The sequence below is a fragment of the Macaca nemestrina genome, chromosome 20, assembly GCF_043159975.1.
Source record: "Macaca nemestrina isolate mMacNem1 chromosome 20, mMacNem.hap1, whole genome shotgun sequence".
Taxonomy (NCBI): domain Eukaryota; kingdom Metazoa; phylum Chordata; class Mammalia; order Primates; family Cercopithecidae; genus Macaca; species Macaca nemestrina.
In genome coordinates this window covers 63332029-63351144 of record NC_092144.1, presented here as the reverse complement: position 1 = coordinate 63351144, position 19116 = coordinate 63332029, and the positions used below count along the sequence as shown (strand labels likewise).

The following is a 19116-nucleotide window of genomic DNA, read 5'->3' as shown; positions in this document are numbered from 1 at the left end:
AAAATCCTGGGCTCAAGCGATCCTCCCGCCTCAGCCTCTCAAAGTGCTGGAATTACAGGTGTGAGCCACCGCTCCATGACCTGACTTTACTTCCGTGAAATATGAAATTATCCTCCACCTCCTGTGTGTCATAGGCAGTTTTGCATGTCACCTTTCAGTTTCCATTATCCACTCAAACAACCCAGGACCTTGCTTAGTTTAATAAGACTTTCTAACTGTCAGTCCCCGCTGCAACCAGCGCCCCACTCCACCCCTTTACCGAGGTCCCTGCCCCTCTCCCCCGCCCTGCCCCAGACGGAGGGGAGCTCGCCCCGCCTGCAGGACGCGCGACTCTACCTGCTCAAAAAAGGCGCTTTGCATTAAAGCCATTTTCAATTTAAGAGGAAAAACTATTCAGCGTTCAGCACAGGTGGTCCACTACAGTAAGTTGTTTTACCTTCCATTGCTTGAAATATTAACTTAAAACGGGCAGGAAGCATCCACGTGATATTAGGGGTAACATCACGGCACATTAAAATCAATCCACCAATCGGAACCCGGAGGATCCAGTCCTAGAGGGAGAGGATGACAGCCGGCGACATCCATGGCCCAGCTGAGGAGAGAGCCCGGACCCGCCCCCTCCAGGCCTGGCTCTTTAGAATCACACACCTTCGGGAGCCCGCCCCCTAGACGACGATAACCCTCTGGCGCGGCTCCTGCAGGCTGTCCGACCCGGCCCCAGGCAGCCTCCTCCCTCTTGCCCCGCCCCAGTCCCGTTCCAGGCCCTGCACCCACAGCGGCCTCCACCCTCTAGCCCTGACCCAGCACCTGTTCAGGCCCCGCCCCCTCTTTGATCTTACCCCCCGTCTGCCTGTCCCCGCCCAGTGTCCAGGCCCCGCCCAGACAGGGTCCAGGACCCATCCAGGATTTTTCTGCACGCAGCGCCCGGGGCTGACTCACGTGACGGTTTTTGTTTTTGTTTTTGTCTTTCTGCTTCAGACCTGCCTTTCGCAGCACCCTAGCCCCGAGTCCAGCCACACCAGGAATCTGGGTGCTTCGGAATGTTGAAATCCCCACGCGAGTTTGTGCAGTTATCAGGGAGTCCCAGGTTCACCATGGGAAACTCGCAGGCCCAGTGGCTCTGCAGCTTTTACATCGTTTTACAAGATGTCTTCCCCCTTTCAGGATCCTATTGCCCTTTTCATTAATCCCAGCTGGCGGCTGCTGAGCGCCTCATCCTTATCCACCCATGTTTCCCAGCTGTCAGCCCCTTTGTTATCATGAACGGTGACTCCAGTGTCGATCTTTTCTTGGCATGGTGGATGAGGACTACGAAATTCCTATTTTTATGAGAATTAGATCAACTGTCTGTTTTTGTATAACGTTCAGTCATTTTGTTGCCTAAAACGGGGTCACAGTCCACACCTCATGTTAGAGTTCTTGCATCTTGCGCAGTAAAGAATTCAAGGCGGGTGTCCCAGTGCAGTGAGGAGAGTTGATTGAAAGCTACCAGTTACACAGCAGCGCGTCCTTAGAAAGCAGGGGGAACGCCTCCTCATGAAGTTTTTCTTACATAGGGGCCTAAGTAAAAGCTAAGGTATGTCTCCCTGCCGGTGGGCTGACAGTGTGACAAAACTTATTACTTTGTTGGTTTGAAGCTATCTTTGGCCGGGTGTGGTGGCTCACGCCTGTAATCCCAGCACTTTGGAAGGTCGAGGCAGGCGGATCACCGGAGGTCAGGAGTCTGAGACCAGCCTGCTATCTTAAAAACAAACATTGTCATGGGCTATTGGGTCGTCTGGACATCGTGTTTCTGTAGGAGTTTGTCCTTACAGGTATCATTAAGATGCTTCCCTTAACCGTAAACATCTTATAACCGTGACTCATGCATGAGCAGTAGGGATATGTCTTGCTAGCTTTAATGGACATGAACTTTGTCATTCTAGCTCTCCTAGGTTCCTGCTTAACAGTTTATCCACTCATGCAACACAGAGACCTAAGCCCAACTATGGAGAGACACCACTCTCCTGTAATGTATCTGACAGACTGAGCTCCTACTCCAAGAACGTAGTAATAGCAATACCAAGTGAAATATTAGGAAGTTTCATACATACATATAATTGATCACTATTTGCGGTTTTAAATTGGCTAACATTACATAGAATGGGTTTTTATTTTAATCAAATATTAGTAATCTATCTTCCACACAAAGTTGAAGAGCATTTCCTTATGTTGAATAAATATGAAGGAGTTCACATTTTGGACCCGATTTTGTGCTTTCCATTACATCTAGTTTTTTTTCTGTTCTCTCTTGATTTTTTCTGTGTTCATGAACTTGTGAAGTATCTACTGGGTCTCAATCAATTTAGAAATATATTTTGCCACGGTTAAAAATGCCCCCGTGGGCACAGCCTCAGGAGGTCCTGACGACGTGTGCCCAAGGTGTTCAGCCTGCAGTTTGGTTTTACACATTTTAGGGAGACATAATACATCAATCAAAACATGTAAGACATATATTGGTTCGGTGTCGAAAGGTGGAATAACTGGAATTGGGGTCACAGGTAGATGACAAAGTAGAGTCCAAGGGTCTGTCATGAAATGGGTTAGAAGAGACTAGAAGATTTCCAGGAGACTCGGTCTCAAGCAATCCTCCCACCTCAGTCTCCCAAGATGCATGGACCACAGGTGTGATCCACTGAACATAGTGGAGTCTCCATCTCAAAAAAACAAAACAAAGAGTAAGGTACTCTATTGAATTACTTCACTTGACATTTTTTTGAAATGAAATGTTTCACATATTACCGAACCCAGCCAACAAATGCATTCATAACAGATTCAGAGATAAAAAAATATATTCCCAATAAAACATATCCAACTCTCCAGATAGTGGTGACATTTTCAGCTTGATATGGTAACATAATTGTGACCTTAGTACCAGTTTTCATGCGAATCCACTAGGAAATGGGACAATTTTGCTTTTGTTTCTTGGTCAGGACTCGCTTAATCCTGAAAGTCTTGTGAGAAGACCTGGCGAGAAGACGAGTCAAGCACACACCACAAGAGGTGAAGAGGCATGACTTTTTTTTTTTAAGACTTTTTTTTGCCCAGGCTGGAGTACAATGGTGCAATCTCGGCTCACTGCAACCTCTGCCTCTTGGGTTCAAGTGATTCTCCTGCCTCAGCCTCCCAAGTAACTGAGTTTGGCCTTTCTATCAACTAGAAAGGCAGGAACGTGGCCAAAGGTGGGAAGTTTGAATGCTATTACCATATTCCCGCTTGACCTTTACTGCCAACAGCAACACCAACACAAATGGTCAGAAGTCCCTTATGTGAAAATCTTCGTGATCTCGTGGGAAAACCCTTATTTTTGTAAAGGCTGCAAAACAGGCTCAAAAAAAAAAAAAAAAAAAAGGTCAGTCACAGTGGCTCATGCCTGTAATCCTTCCACTTTAGGAGGCCGAGGTGGGTGGATCAGCTGGGGTCAGGGGTTCGAGACCAGCCTGACCAATATAGAGAAACCCCCTACTAAAAATACAAAAATTAGCCAGGCGTGGTGGCAGGCACCTATAATCCCAGCTACTCAGGAGGCTGAGGCAGGACAATTGCTTGAACCCAGGAGGCAAAGGTTGCAGTGAGATCACACCACTCCAGCCTGGGTGACAAGAGCGAGACTCCATCTCAAAACAAAGATAAAATAAAATATAAAATAAAAATAAATAAAAATACAAAAATTAGCCTGGCGCCGTGGCTCAAGCCTGTAATCTCAGCACTTTGGGAGGCCGAGACGGGCGGATCATGAGGTCAGGAGATCAAGACCATCCTGGCTAACAGGGTGAAACTCCGTCTCTACTAAAAAATACAAAAAAACTAGCCGGGCGAGGTGGCGGGCTCGTGTAGTCCCAGCTACTTGGGAGGCTGAGGCAGGAGAATGGCGTAAACCCGGGAGGCGGAGCTTGCAGTGAGCTGAGATCTGGCCACTGCATTCCAGCCTGGGTGACAGAGCGAGACTGTCTCAAAAAAAAAAAAAAATTTTAGCATGGTGTTGGCGCACACCACTAATCCCAGTTACTCAGGAGGCTGAGGCAGGATAATTGCTTGAATGCAGGAGGCAGAGGTTTCAGTGAGCTGAGATCATGTCATTGCACTACAGCCTGGGCAACAAGAGCAAGACTCTATCTCAAAAAATAAAAATTGAAACCAGGCTGGGTAAGGTGGCTCAAGGCTGTTGACCAGGCTGCTGACCTAGAGTGATTTACCTGCCTTGGCCTCCCAAAGTGCTGGGATTACAGGCATGAGCCACTGCACCTGGCCCATTCTTCTTAACATTAACACTTTTCATGTCAATTAATGCTTGAATTCAATGTTAAGTCAACTCAAACTAAAGTCAATGCGGAGTTGACTCTAATGTCAATTAAAGCTTTATGATTTTCTATATTCATTTTATTCGAAACAATTATCTCAAAAAATGAATTTTCTGATGTTCTGCATGGAGTACCCAGACTGAAGACCTTGCCGCCCTTATGACATTTGTAAGATTTCTGTCCAGTATGGATTCTCTGATGCCTAATGATTTGTGAATGTGAAGTAAAGGCTTTGTCATAATCATCACACTTGTGAGATTTCTCTCCTGAATGACTTCTATGTTATGCATAGGATGAAGATTGACTGAAGACCTTGCCAGTCATGACATTTGTAAGGTTTCTCTCCAGTATGAGTTCGCTGATGAACTATAAGTTATGAACGATGTCTGAAAAATTTGCCACATTACACTTTTCAGATTGTGGGTGAAAGATATATCAGACTGTTACTGTGTCTATGTAGAAGAAGGAAGACATAAGAAACTCCATTCTGATCTGTACTAAGAAAAACTCTTCTGCCTTGAGATGCTGTTAATCTGTAACCCTAGCCCCAACCCTGTGCTCACAGAAACATGTGCTGTATTGACTCAAGGTTTAATGGATTTAGGGCTGTGCAGGATATGCTTTGTTAAAAATGTGTTTGCAGGCAGTATGCTTGGTAAAAGTCATCGCCATTCTCCAGTCTCAAGTACCCAGAGACACAATGCACTGCAGAAGGCTGCAGGCACCTCTGCCCAAAAAAGTCTGGGTATTGTCCAAGGTTTCTCCCCACTGAGACAGCCTAAGATATGGCCTCGTGGGAAGGGAAAAACCTGACCGTCCCCCAGCCCAACACCCATAAACAGTCTGTGCTGAGGATGATTAGTGAAAGAGGAAGGCCTCTTTGCAGTGGAGATAAGAGAAATGCATCTGTCTCCTGCTCCTTCCTGGGAATGGAATGTCTCAGTGTAAAACCCGATCGTACATTCTATTTACTGAGATAGGATAAAACCTCCTTATGGCTGGAGGTGAGACATGCTGGCGGCAATACTGCTCTTTACTGCACTGAGATGTTTGTGTAAAGTCAAACATAAATCTGGCCTACGTGCACATCAAGGCACAGCACCTTTCCTTAAACTTATTTCTGACGCAGAGTCCCTTGCTCACGTTTTCCTGCTGACCCTCTCCCCACCATTACCCTATAGTCCTGCCACATCCCCCTCACCGAGATGGTAGAGGATAGTGATCAATAAATACTGAGGGAACTCAGAGACTGGTGCCAGCACGGGTCCTCCGTATACTGAGCGCCAGTCCCCTGGCCCACTTTTCTTCCTCTATACTTTGTCTCTGTGTCTTATTTTTCTCAGTCTCTCGTCCCACCTGACAAGAAACACCCACAGGTGTGGAACAGGTGGCCCCCTTCACAAGATCTCTCTTCTTTATGGATTCTCTAATGATTTGCAATGACTATAGCATTATTGAGGACTTTGTGAGAATCATTACATTTGTAAAGCTTCCCTACACCATGGATGGCTTGGTGGTGAATAAGTGTTGACTTCCCACCAAAGGCTCTGTCACACTCATTACACTTGTAAGGTTTCTCTCCAGTATGAACTCTCTGATGTTGTGCAAGGTGTGCTTTTTGATTAAAAACCTTGCCACATTCATTACACTTGTAAGGTTTCTCTCCAGTATGAACTCTCTGATGTTGTGCGAGGCATGAATCACTCCGGAAAGCCTTGTCACAAACCTTACATTTGTATGGTTTTTCTCCAGTATGAATTCTCTTATGTCTTTCGAGGTGTGATTTGCGACTGAAAACTTTGTCACATTCTTCACATTTGTAAGGTTTCTCTCCAGTATGAATTCTATGATGACGCGCAAGGTGTGCTTTTCTACCAAAAACCTTGCCACATTCATTACATGTGTAAGGTTTCTCTCCAGTATGAAGTGTATGATGACACTGAAGATTTGACTTCTGACTGAAGGTCTTGCCACATTTATTACACTTGTACGGTTTCTCTCTAGTATGAACTCTCTTATGGTGTACAAGGCATGACTTTTTCCAGAAAGCCTTGTCACAAACCTTACATTTGTATGATCTCTCTCCAGTATGAATTATCCTATGTGTTTCAAGCTGTGATCTGCGAATGTAAACTTTGTCACATTCCTCACATTTGTAAGGTTTCTCTCCAGTATGAAGTCTATGATGATGTGCAAAGTTTTGTCTTCTACTAAAAACCTTGCCACATTCATTACATGTGTAAAGTTTCTCTCCAGTATGAAGTCTATGATGACACTGAAGGTATGACTTCTGACGGAAGGTCTTGCCACACTCATTACACTTGTAAGGTTTCTCTTCACTATGAACTGCCTTATGAATTACAAGGCCTGAATTTCGACGGAAGGTCTTGCCACATTCATTACACTTGTAAGGTTTCTCTCCAGTATGAAGTCTACAATGGCATCTAAGGGATGACTTCTCACTGAACGTCTTGCCACACTCATTACACTTGTAAGGTTTCTCTCCAGTATGAAGTCTACGATGGCATGTAAGGGTTGTCTTCTGACTGAAGGTCTTGCCACACTCATTACACTTGTAAGGTTTCTCTCCAGTATGGAGTCTACAATGGCATATAAGGGATGACTTCCGAATGAAGGTCTTGCCACACTCATTACACTTGTAAGGTTTCTCTCCAGTATGAAGTCTACAATGGCATATAAGGGATGACTTCCGACTGAAGGTCTTGCCGCACTCATTACACTTGTAAGGTTTCTCTCCAGTATGAAGCCTACGATGGCATGTAAGGGATGACATCTGACTGAAAGTCTTGCCACATTCGTAACACTTGTAAGCTTTCTCTCCAGTGTGAACTGTATGATGGCATTGAAGGGATGTCTTCTGATGGAAGGTCTTGCCACACTCATTACACTTGTAAGGTTTCTCTCCAGTATGAAGTCTACGATGGCATCTAAGGGATGACTTCCAACTGAATGTCTTGCCACATTCATTACACTTGTAAGGTTTCTGTCCACTATGAAGTCTACAATGGCATGTAAAAGATGATGTTTGACTGAAGACCTTCCCACACTCATTACACTTGTAAGTTTTCTTACCAGTGTGACATCTACGATGACATGCAAGATATCGCTTCTGATTAAAGATCTTGCCGCATACATCACATTTATATTGTTTCTCTCTTGAATGGGTTATGTGATGGCTCCTTAAGAGTGAGCTATAATTAAACGCTTTGCCACACTCATTATATTGGCAAGGTTTTTCTCTCATGCGTACTTCCTGTATTTGTGTGGATAATGAGGAATGGAGGAAATTCTTCCCATACTTATTAGAAATATGGGTTTTGAGTCTACAAGAAATTCTTTGGGATGTTGAAGCTGAGGAAGCACCACTGACAGACTTGTCCACTTGGTTACTAATTTTCCCTTCGGTCGGAAATATGTGCAGTTCAGGTAGATGTGAATGAAAGCTTGATCCAAGCTGATCTTTAATAGGCTTGTTTCCAGCAGGACTATGATCATATCGGTCTGTACTACGCGTCATCTCTCCGGTTTCTGTCATAGGTGCTTCATGGCCATTTCTTTCAACTTCTTGCCACTGAAACTCAGAGTGATGAATATCTTTTTTGATTTCTGGGAAGCAAAAATCTCCAATGGGATGACTTTTATGTCTTTCCAATGTCCCTGTGTGGAACCCTTCTCTGGTATTACTGTGCCCAGTTGATGAGAACTCCATCATGAATTTTAAAAAGCTATCTAAAAAACATAAAGACCAATAGGTTTCCAATTAAGTACAGAGGGTAAATAATAGTTAATATTGAAGTGTGTAAATATTACACAAAAAGCAATACTTAAACTTCCCAAATGTGATCTTCAAAGTTTAGAAACACCCTGTCTCTACTAAAAATACAAAAATTAGTCAGGTGTGGTGGTGGGTGCCTGTAATCCCATCTACTCGGGAGGCTGAGGCAGCAGAATTGCTTGAACCCAGGAGGCAGAGGTGGCAGTGAGTGGAGATCATGACATTGCACTCCAGCCTGGGCAACAAGAGCAAAATTCTGTGTCCAAAAAAAAAAAAAAAAAAAAGAGTTCAGTCAAGAGCCTCATATGTATGAGGCAGTAAGCCTGAATGATGTCCTCCCTAGGAGAAATTTTCTATAGCAGTGACTGCTGCTTAGAGAAAATGATCATTAGTTTATGAGATGATCACTGTCACAGTGCCAGCGAGAGACGCTTCTGTGATGGTTCTCAAAAACCAGAAAGAAAGGCCAAATGTGGTGACTCATGCCTGTAATCCCAACACTTGGAGGCTGAGGCGGGCAAATTGCTTGAGGCCAGGAGTTCAAGACCAGACTGGCCAACATGGTGATACCCTACGTCTACTAAAAATACAAAAGTCGGCCAGGTATGAAGGCATGTGCCTGTAATTCTAGTTAGGTTGAGAGACTGAGGTACAAGAATTGCTTGAACCCAGGAGGCAGAGGTTGCAATAAGCTGAGATCATGACACTGCACTCCAGCCTGTTCAACAGAGGGAGACTCTATCTAAAAACAAAGAAAAAGAAAACAAAACCAGAACCACAGCTGGAAACATTTGTCAGTCAGTGTCATGCTTTCTATCTCATATCCTGGACCACGTTGACAATTCTGCTCAGGGCTTCCAAGGACATCTCTGCCTACAGCAGGATGATGTTCAATTGTATTAGTCAAAGTGTTCATGAATTTTCTGTTTTTATGTAAAAACAGACAGCTCTAAGAAGCTACCCATGACAGATAGGAGGGTCATCACTGCAGAAAACAATGACATGTACATCAAAAGCATGCACGGGGCAACATCACAAGAGAATACAAAACCAGGAAGAGCCAAGATAGACAACGACAGATTCCTCATGTCTAGAGGGACATTTTCCTCACCCACAAACTCCAGATTCCTGTAGTTCTCCAACATCACGGCCGTGTATAAAGCCCTCTGCACAGGGTCCAGGCATTTCCACTCTGCCAATGAGAATTCTATAGCCACATCCCTGAAAGTCAAGCGTCCCTAAAATGAAACACACATTTCCACAAAACATGGAGGAATGAGTTAGCACCTTCACATGAAATGAGAAAAGAGAAAATGAGTATTGATTTGATCCAAGACTGTGTTCTGACAAATCCACATTAAGGTATTTTTGAAAAATTTTTCTGTATAGTTGCGTTTTATTGTACTTTTTCATGATAGATTTTAAAATCCCCTAAGTCACTGCGGAAGTCTCAGTTTTATGGACAATATAAAAAATATATGGCCTGGCACAGTGGCTCACACCTAAAATCCCCGCACTTTGGGAGGCCAAGGCAGGTGGATCGTCTGAGCTCAGGAGTTTGAGACCACCCAGGGCAACATGGTGAAACTCGGTATCTACTAAAAATACAAAAAAAAAAAAAAAAAAAAAAACCTAGGTGTGGTGGTGCACACCTCTAGTCCCAGTTACTTGGGAGGCTGAGGCAGGAGAATAACTTGATAACCAGAGGCAAAGTTTGCAGTGAGCCAAGATCATGCCACTGCACTTCAGCTTGGGCTGCAGAGTAAGACTCCATCTCAAAAAAAAAAAAAATATATATATATATATATACACACACACACATCTATATATACACATATAGATATGTGTGTATGTGTATCTCTCTATATATATAATAAATCCAGGCATGTTGGCTCACACCTGTAATCCCATCACTTTGGGAGACTAAGGTGGATGGATCACTCAAGGTCAGGAGTTCGAGACCAACCTCTCCAACACGACGAAACTCCGTATCTACTAAAAATTCAAAAACTGGCTGGGAATGGTGGTGGGGTGCCTGTAATCCCAGCGATTCAAGAAGCTGAGTAAAGAAAATTGCTTGAACTCTGGAAGCAGAGGTTACCCTAAGCCAAGATCACACCACTGCAATCCCACCTGGGCAACAGTGTGAGATTCTTTCTAAACAACAAAAAAAAAGTACATATATTGCAAATGATGTTTTCTACATAAGCCCTGGGCTTGGCCGCACGTGGTAGGTCACGCCTGTAATCCCAGCACTTTGGAAGGCTGAGGCAGGTGGATCATAAGGTCAAGAAATAGAGACCATTCTGGCCAACATGGTGAAATCTCGTCTCTACTAAAAATACAAAAATTAGCTGGGCGTGGTCACGTGCCTGTAGTCCCAGCTATTCGGGAGGCTGAGGCAGGAGAAGCGCTTGAACATGAAAGGCAGAGGTTGCAGTGAGCCGAGATCATGCCACTGCACTCCAGCCTGGGCTGGACCATCTCAAAAAAATGAGAGCAAGACCAACTCAAAAATAATTTTTTTTTTTTTTTTAAAAAGGCCGAGTGCGGTGGCTCATGGCTGTAATCTCAGCACTTTGAAAGGCTGAAATGGGTGGATAACCTGAGGTTGGGAGTTCCAGACCAGCCTGATCAACAGGGACAAATCCTGTCTCTAGTAAAAATACAAAATTAGCTGGGAATGGTGGCGCATGCCTATAATCCCAGCTACTTGGGAGACTGAGGCAGGAAGATCACTTGAACCTGGGAGGTGGAAGTTGCAGTGAGCTGAAATCGTGCCATTGCACTCCAGCCTGGGCAACAAGAATGAAACTCCATCTAAAAAAAAAAACAACAACAACAACAAAAAGAAATGAAACAAAACTGTGAAGGACTCACGTGTCTTCATTCAGAGAAAGTTCCAAGGAAGATTTAAAAGGCAAGCTATCTTGTTTTCTACCTTGGAAACATGAAAATTTTCAGAACTTGCAGGACAAAATACCATGACAAAACATTCATCAGGCTGGAAGCGGGACTCACACCTGAAATCCCAGCACTTTGGGAGGCCGTGGCGGGAGGATTAATTGAGGCCAAGAGTACGAGACCAGCCTGGCCAACATGGGGAAACCCCACCTGTACTAATAATACAGCAATTAGCCAGGAGTGTAGCACGTGTCTGTAACTGCAGCTACTCAGTTGGTTGAAGCCTAAGACTCATTTGAACCTGAGAGCCAGAGGTTGCAATGTGCCACTGTACTCCAGGCGGATGACAGAGTGAGACCTTGTCTCAAAAAACATGCAAAAAAAAAAAAAAAAATCATCAAATAATTTTTTCTAAAGTCTCATAACGATGTATGAATACAATAAAGGATTGCACTGACTTGTCACAGAACCTTCAACAGTGATTCCCCATTGAGCCATGGGGACGGGTGGAAGGTTGGACAGGATAGGGGATGCGTAAGTGCACTTTTCTTTGGACTTTTACTACACAACACATATATACAGTGTGTGGTGTTTAAAACAAAAGAATCATTTAATAATAATGGGTAGAAAAAGAATGGCTCCATCCTCTCTAACGACATAAGTTGTGCTCTTATGTCACAGCAAACTTATAATCATTTTTACCTCAAATGCTTGCTTCATCAGAGTCCGTGCAAAAAAACCCACAAAAAACAAAAAACAACAACAAAAAAAACAGTCTCTGTGGGGTCAAAGTGCTGAGAATGATTTAAAGAATCCCCTGCATTTAGATATTTACATTGATTTTATAATTTGAAGTCAATGACGGAATAAAGCGAACTCTGTCACTGACATTTATCTCCACTTTCGATTCTATTCCAAGCCATTGAAAGTGCAGAGTCCTGCTGGGCTTTCTCACACCTATAATCCCAGCAATTTGGGAGGCTCAGGTGGGAGGATCACTTGAGGCCAGGAGTTCAAGGCTACAGTGAGCTATGACTGTGCCACTGCACTCCAGCCTGGACAACATAGCAAGTCCCCAACTCTAAATAATAAAAAATAAAAGAATTAGCCATGCATGGTGGCGCATGCCTGTCACCCTAGCTCCTTGGCAGTCTAATGTGGGGATCACTTGAGCCCAGGAATTCGAGGCTGCTGTGAACTAGAATTGTGCCATTGCACTCCAAACTAGGCCCGAGAGTGACACCCTGTCTCCTAAAACAAAAGGTTTGGAGTCAGAGACATATTGACTCACTAGTGTAGCTTCAAATGCATTACAAAATCAGACACAAAATATCTCCCCTAGTTTGTCTCCTTTTCCAGAATTTACCAGATACCAGCGCACATTAATGTATGACTTTCATATACAGTTTCTCTTATCTGGTCCAGAAAGAGCTAAATGTGCACCCAGATGTGGCCGCTGAACAATCCCTGCCGCCCAACATCACTGACAGCACGGGGTCCACAGCCCATCTCCATCCATGTCTGGTGTGAGCCCTTCCCAGGACCATGCCCAGGGGAGCCTCTTCCCAAGCTCATTCACTAGGTTATAGGAGATGGAATTTAAATGAAGATGACATGGACTGAGAAAAGGCATGGGTGAGTGCCAGCAAACGTGTGAGGCAGGACGCTTCAGACTCACAGAAGACTGGCTACCACAATACCTGGCATTTCAGAAAGGAAAGAGACAGCAGAATCCACCGAGGAATATCACTCACCTGAGGAAGAGCCATCCCTGGATCCTTTTCTTTGCTCTTCTTGGTGGCTTCCTCATGTAACATGAGTCTTTGGAAATCCTGTGTGTGAAAAAACATCAGAGATTTAATATTTAGAAACCATTCACTCCTTTCCTGTGACAAAACACACACACGGGGAGACCTCACCCGGGAGAAAGATGGTCCTCTGCTACCCACTGCACCAGAGGTCATGCAGAGATAAGAACGTCCCACAGCAAGACCTACAAGGGTAATTTTGACCTGTTTTCAGATCTTGCTCCCCTCCTGGAATAGTCCACACACACACACGCTGCAGCAGGGCACAGATCTCCAGGGCACAGATCTGGCCCTAACCAAACCCCACACAGAGCACAGCCCCCTCACCTCCCTATGGATCACAGGCTGATCTCAGCTCTCAACATGGAGGAAACTGCCTTGATGTTTAATGCTGGACACAGACAAGGACCACCAGCGCCACTGTAAGTATTATTGAGTGTGGGTCCCATCCTATGACAATAGCAATCTTTGATAAAACAGCATACCCGAAATCCCAGCACTTTGGGAGGCCGATGAGACTGGATCCTTTGAGCCCTGGGGTTGGAGACCAGCCTGAGCAACATGGTGAAAGCCCGTCTCTATCAAGAACACAAAAATCAGCGTGGTGTGGTAGTGTGTGGCTGTGGTCCCAGCTACTCTGGAGGCTGAGGTAGGAAGACCACTACTTCTCCTGCTGCCCTCCTCCCTCCCCCTTGCCTAGTTCACAAGACAGGAGAAAAGGGAGAAAGCAAAAAGTTAGAAACAGAAGATAGCCAGATGGCCTTGGCGCCACCACCCGGCCCTGGTGGTTAAAAATAAAAATAATAATATCAACCCCTGACCTAAACTACTTATGTTATATGTAAATTCCAGACATTGTATCAAGAAGCACTGCAAAACTTTCTGTTCTGTTCTGTTCTGTTAGCTGATGCATGTAGTCCCTAGTCATGTACCCCACTTGCTTGATCTATCATGACCCTTTCACGTGGACCCCTTAGAGTTGCAAGCCCTTAAAAGAAGTCCTTCTTCCATGACTTGTCCTCCCTCTGCCTGGAGAAAGTCTTTTTCTTCTTTAGAATAACTAGGTACGAGGTCAGGTGCTTGAGGGAGCAGGGGGGCTGTGACTGGTGCGCAGTAGGGGGTGGCTGTTGCTTTTAGAGCTTCTGAGTCAGCTCTGGAGTTCCCTAAGGCAACCGAGGTGGAAGCTCGCTGGTGTCCTCTGCAGTGCATGACTAAGGTAACCGAGGTGGAAGAAGGAAGGATTCTGCTACCAAATAGGAGAGTAGCTGTGCCACAGCTGCTAGGAGCCGCAGTTGTACTGGGGGTGCATGAAACCACCCATCTAGGTCAGGAGTCACTTGAAAAGTTGTTAGGCTGATACTTCTACATCTAGCATTTGTCAGCCCTTGCCAAAACCATGGCGCAGCAGTGTGTTACCTGTCAACAGCACAATGCGAGGCAGGGTTCAGCCGTTCTGCCGGCATACAAGCTCATGAAGCAGCCCTCTTTGAAGATCTCCAGGTGGAATTCCCAGAAATGCCAAAGTGTAGAAGTAACAAGTATTTACTAGTTCTCGTGTGTATCTACTCTAGGTAGGTGGAGGCTTTTCCCACACAAACTGAGAAAGCTTGTGAAGTAACCCGTGTGCTTCTTCGAGACTTTATTCCTAGATTTGGACTGCCCTTATGAATTGGCTCAGATAACAGGCCGGCATTTGTGGCTGACTTAGTACAGAAGACGGCAAAGGTATTAAAGATCACATGGAAACTGCATGCCGCCTACCAACCTCAGAGTTCTGGAAAGGTGGAGCAGATAAATCGGACTATCAAAGATAGCTTAAGGAAAGTGTGTCAGGAAACAGGATTAAAATAGATACAGGTTCTCCCTATGGTATTAAGATTAGGTGTACTCCAAGAGAACAGGATATTCCCCTTATGAAATATTGTATCATAGACCCCCTCCCATACTACAGGGACTCCCGGGCACTCCCCGAGTTAGGTGAAATTGAGTTACAGAGATGGTTACAGGCCTTAGGAAAAATTACACAAATGATTTCAGCCTAGGTAAATGACAGATGCCCCGTTAGCTTATTCTCCCCAGTTCACTCTTTTTCCCCAGGTGATCGAGTGTGGATCAAGGACTGCAATGTAGCCCCTTTGCACCCACAGTGGAAAAGACCCCAGACCGTCATCCTGACCACACCCACTGCCATGAAGGTAGAAGGATCCCAGCCTGGATCCACCACTGCTGTGTAAAACCCGCAGCTGAAACCTGGGAGGCAAGACCAAGCCCACATAACCCCTGAAAGTGACCCTGAAGACGACGACAAGCCCTGCTCCAGTCACACCCGGAAGCTGACCGGTCTACACACGGCCGGAGCATGAGGAGGCTCATCACGGGACTCATTTTTCTTAAATTTTAGACTTGTACAGTAAAGGCTTCAACTGACCTTCCTCAAACTAAGGACTGTTCCCAGTGTATTCATCAAGTCACTCAGATAGGACAGCAAATTAAAACAATCTTTCTGTTCTATAGTTATTATGAATGTACAGGAATGTTAAAAGGAACTTATTTGTACAATGCCACTCAGTACAAGGTATGTAGCCCAGGAAATGACCAACCTGATATGTGTTATAACCCATCAAGCCCGCTGCAACCACCATTTTTCAAATAAGATTAAGAACTGGTCCTTTCCTAGGTGATACAAGTAAAATAATAACTAGAACAGAAGAAAAAAGAATCCCCAAACAAGAAACTTTAAATTTGATGCTTGTGCAGCCATTAATAGTAACAAGCTAAGATTAAGATGTGGATCTCTTAACTAAGAAAGGAGCTACACAGTAGAAAATAAATATGTTTGTCATGATGCAGAGGTCTGTGAAAATTGTGCCTATTGGCCATGTGTTATTTAGGGTACTTAGAAAAGGACAAAAAAGACCCGGTTCACCTTCAAAAAGAAGCCAACCCCTCCTGTGCTACCGGTCACTGTAACCCACTAGAACTAATAAGCACTAATCTCCTACACTCCCATTAGAAAACAAGAGAACGTGTAACCCTGAGGATCAACAGGACAAGGCTAAACCCCCAAGCTGCCATTTTAGTCCGAGGGGAGGTCCACATGCGCTCTCCCAAACCAGTGTTTCAAGCCTTTTATAATGAGCCAAATCTGCCAGCACCAGAGCTTCCAAAAAAAAAAGGCAAGGAACTTGTTTCTGTACTTAGCAGAAAATGTAGCTCATTCCCTCACTGTTACTTCTTGTTATGTATGTGGAGGAACCACTGTCAGAGACCGATGGCCTTAGGAAGCCCGAGAGTTGGTGCCCACTGATCCAGTTCCTGACACAATTCCAGTTCAGAAAGCCCAAACTAGCAACTTCTAGGTCCTATAAACCTCAATTATTAGACAGTACTATGTAGCTAAGGAAAGAAAAAACTTCACCACCCCTGTAAGAAAGCTCAATTGTCTAGGACAGAAGTTGTACAACAGCACAACAAGGACAGTCACTTGGTGAGGCCTAAACCGTACTGAAAAGGGCCCATTAAGTACATTTTCTAAATTACAGACTGCCTGGGCTCATCCAGAATTTCACTGAGACTGGACGGCCCGCGCTGGACCATACTGGATACGTAGGCACAGAGACCATCTCCAATAACAAAGAAGAAAAGGAAACACCTGGGTCCTGGCTCTGGCAATCTAAGGCCAATTACCGTAAACTTTGCAAAACTAGACCAAAGGTAAAAACCCCGTCTCCCCACCCGGAGTAACAAAGGAACAAAGGCTACTCTCCTGTAGCCCTCCCATTTCCACCACGTCTCAGATGGAAAGCGAGAGAGCCCAGGAGTGGCCACGGCCAAGCACGGCCACCCCTCCATCTGCATAGGGCACCCATCTGCTCTGGCCTCAGGCCAATTCACCTCAGCATTTCATTGGCCAAGGGCCAGATCCTTCATCCAGATAAGGGGTAGCCCATAGGGACCTCAAAAGGAATATTTTAATCCCCCAAAACGTTGTAAACGGTGCCCTGGAGACGCTCGCTCGGGCCCACTCCCACCCTGTGGAGTGTTTTCCTGACCCCCGGCACTGGGGCTGCAGCGCCGCGCTCCAGGGGCCGAGGAGAGCGAGACTGGGGGGCGCTCTGGAGCAGGGCGAGAATCCAGCTCGCGGGTGAGGACTTGAAACAGCGCGAGGCGGGAGGACGAGTCAGGAACGGTTTTGCAAAGGAAAGTTTGGCGACAGGAGGTGTCTGCACAGCCCCACTGCAGAAAGACCGGGGACGGGACCAGCCTCAGGGCGACTTTAAACTCAAAAGGAGGCGACTCACCGACTCTCACCCGGACGTCTCAATTTGCTCTGGGTTGAGAAACAGGAGTCGGTCTGTGGGGACCCCACGTCGCGGGTATAAGCAGCGCCAAGAGAACTGGGAAGCGCAGACGCGAGGGTTCAACCTTCAGACCACGCCATCCGCTTCCGGGTCTGTGCCAATCAGCGCAGGACCGAAGCCAAACCTGGGCTAGTCCCGCGAAGAGGTGGGCGGGGCCTGGGCGAGGCCGCGAAGGGACGCGAGGAGGTGGGCGGGGCACAAATAGACTGAGGCTTGACTTCACGGAGGAGACCATTAGCAATGTGGATGCTGAAAGTACAAGCGGAAGAAGGAAGCTTCACAGAACTTAGTGTGAAGAAACAAAAGAGAAAACCTCCTCTCCCCTGGCAGCCCCCATGCTCGCCTCGTCTACACCCCTGCATTTCCCTCGGGCTGCCTGGGATCATGCGGTACAGCCGGCTAGAGCGTAACTTCTGTAGCAGGGAAACTGTTTGTACAGCAAATTGGGTGGCCGGACTTGAAGAGGTGGCTCTCACGTAACGTATATTTAAAAATCACCAGACTAAAGCACGCTGGAGGAGTTCAACCTGAGTTTCCAGGTCACTCTTTATATCTTCATGGCTTCCAACCACCATCCACGAGGCAGCCTGGAGGCTTCCACCCACTGCGTTTTAGGGACCAGGTCCTGGGGAGACAGGGACGCTCTCCTGAGACTGAAATCCCACCCTCAGAGCCTTCTGATCTTTCTGGATTCAGGAGGGTTTCTTCCCAAGGTGAAAAGGGGAGGAGGCGGGTTAGGGAAGCATTGTCTTCACCCTCTCCTTCACCTCTCCCTCCAGTGTTTCCTAACCTCCACACCATGTTTGACTTAACCACACAGGGTCTGCCCACCCCTATATCCAGCCTCACAGGGGACTTAGAGCATGACTCTCTCCAAGGGTGGGACCCAGCCAGGAGCAGTGGTTGAAACTCACCAGGAGATTCCAATGTGCAACCAAATTGAGAGTCAGTTTATTTTCGTGCTTATCCCACTTTAATCCACCTGTGAAACACCTGGGGTTGTTATTCAGCTGCAGATACTGATTCAGCAGGGGCGGCCTGTGCCTGAGGGTCTGTGTTTCTCAGAAGCTACAGGTCTGTGGGCACCCAGTCCTCTTTGTTCAAGTAAATGAAACGTGATGATTGAAATGCAAGGAAATTGGCCTGAGGTGAAAAGGAAAACTCAAAACACCTGTAAGACATGTCATGGTTCAACGAATTTTATTCATATGGAAAGAAATTAACCAAACAGAATTTTACAATGACTTTTAATAACAAAAGTTCCAAGGCTAGTAGAATACATCCTTAGAAGTGAAATTCATTTAAAAACTTGAAGTTACTCTATTGACTACTTGTGACATAATAATAATAATAGTAAGATACATTTTATCATGTGCCACTCGTGATATGCTTTGCATAAGTTATTGAATCCACTGAATCACTCCAACATTGAGAATATTGGTACCTCAACTTCACACGTGCACTAGCTGAGATGCCCTCCCTATCACAGTGGAAATCAGAGTCTAGGTAGCTTCATAAAACAAATGGAGTATTTCTCTTGTCTGATATCCTGGAAAAATGTATATGGTATAAAAAAGAACAGTTTCTTAAATGTTTGAATTCACTGGTTAAAAAAACCCACATTCTTCCAAGAAAAACAAATTCCCCATTTTTCCAAGGCTAAGTGTTTCTCACTACAACTCTCCTTCACAGTCAAATATTCTTAAGTCAGTAGATACTGAGGTTTTCCACTACCGTCGAAGGGCCCTTTGCCCAGAATTACTCAAATTTCAGTCGTTGGCTCCCTCCCTCAGATGAGTTTCAAAGCTTTCTATTGACACTAGTGGAACATTGTTTGCTTATGTTGACTCAGTTTCTCATATAATTATATGTAATTGAAAAAGAAAAGTATAGGACACTTTCATAAG

General features: G+C 45.3%; 1 protein-coding gene across 3 annotated transcripts; it reads right to left on the bottom strand.

Moving 5' to 3' along the window:
* Nucleotides 1–2723: 2723 nt before the first annotated feature.
* Nucleotides 2724–18748, bottom strand: LOC105497067 (zinc finger protein 816-like). 3 transcript variants are annotated; one of them, XM_071087719.1, is made up of 5 exons: nt 17150–18748; nt 13334–13426; nt 12795–12872; nt 9248–9374; nt 2724–8090 (listed from the first exon to the last, which is right to left on the bottom strand). In XM_071087719.1, exons 2-5 carry the CDS (start codon nt 13409–13411, stop codon nt 5767–5769), a joined length of 2607 nt encoding a protein of 868 aa, XP_070943820.1. In that variant the 5' UTR covers nt 13412–13426; nt 17150–18748; the 3' UTR covers nt 2724–5766. The 3 variants fall into 3 exon arrangements, with proteins under 3 accessions (XP_070943820.1, XP_070943821.1, XP_070943822.1); XM_071087720.1 differs by lacking the exon at nt 17150–18748 and adding an exon at nt 12960–13033 and having other exon boundaries at nt 13334–13409; XM_071087721.1 differs by lacking the exon at nt 13334–13426.
* Nucleotides 18749–19116: the final 368 nt, after the last annotated feature.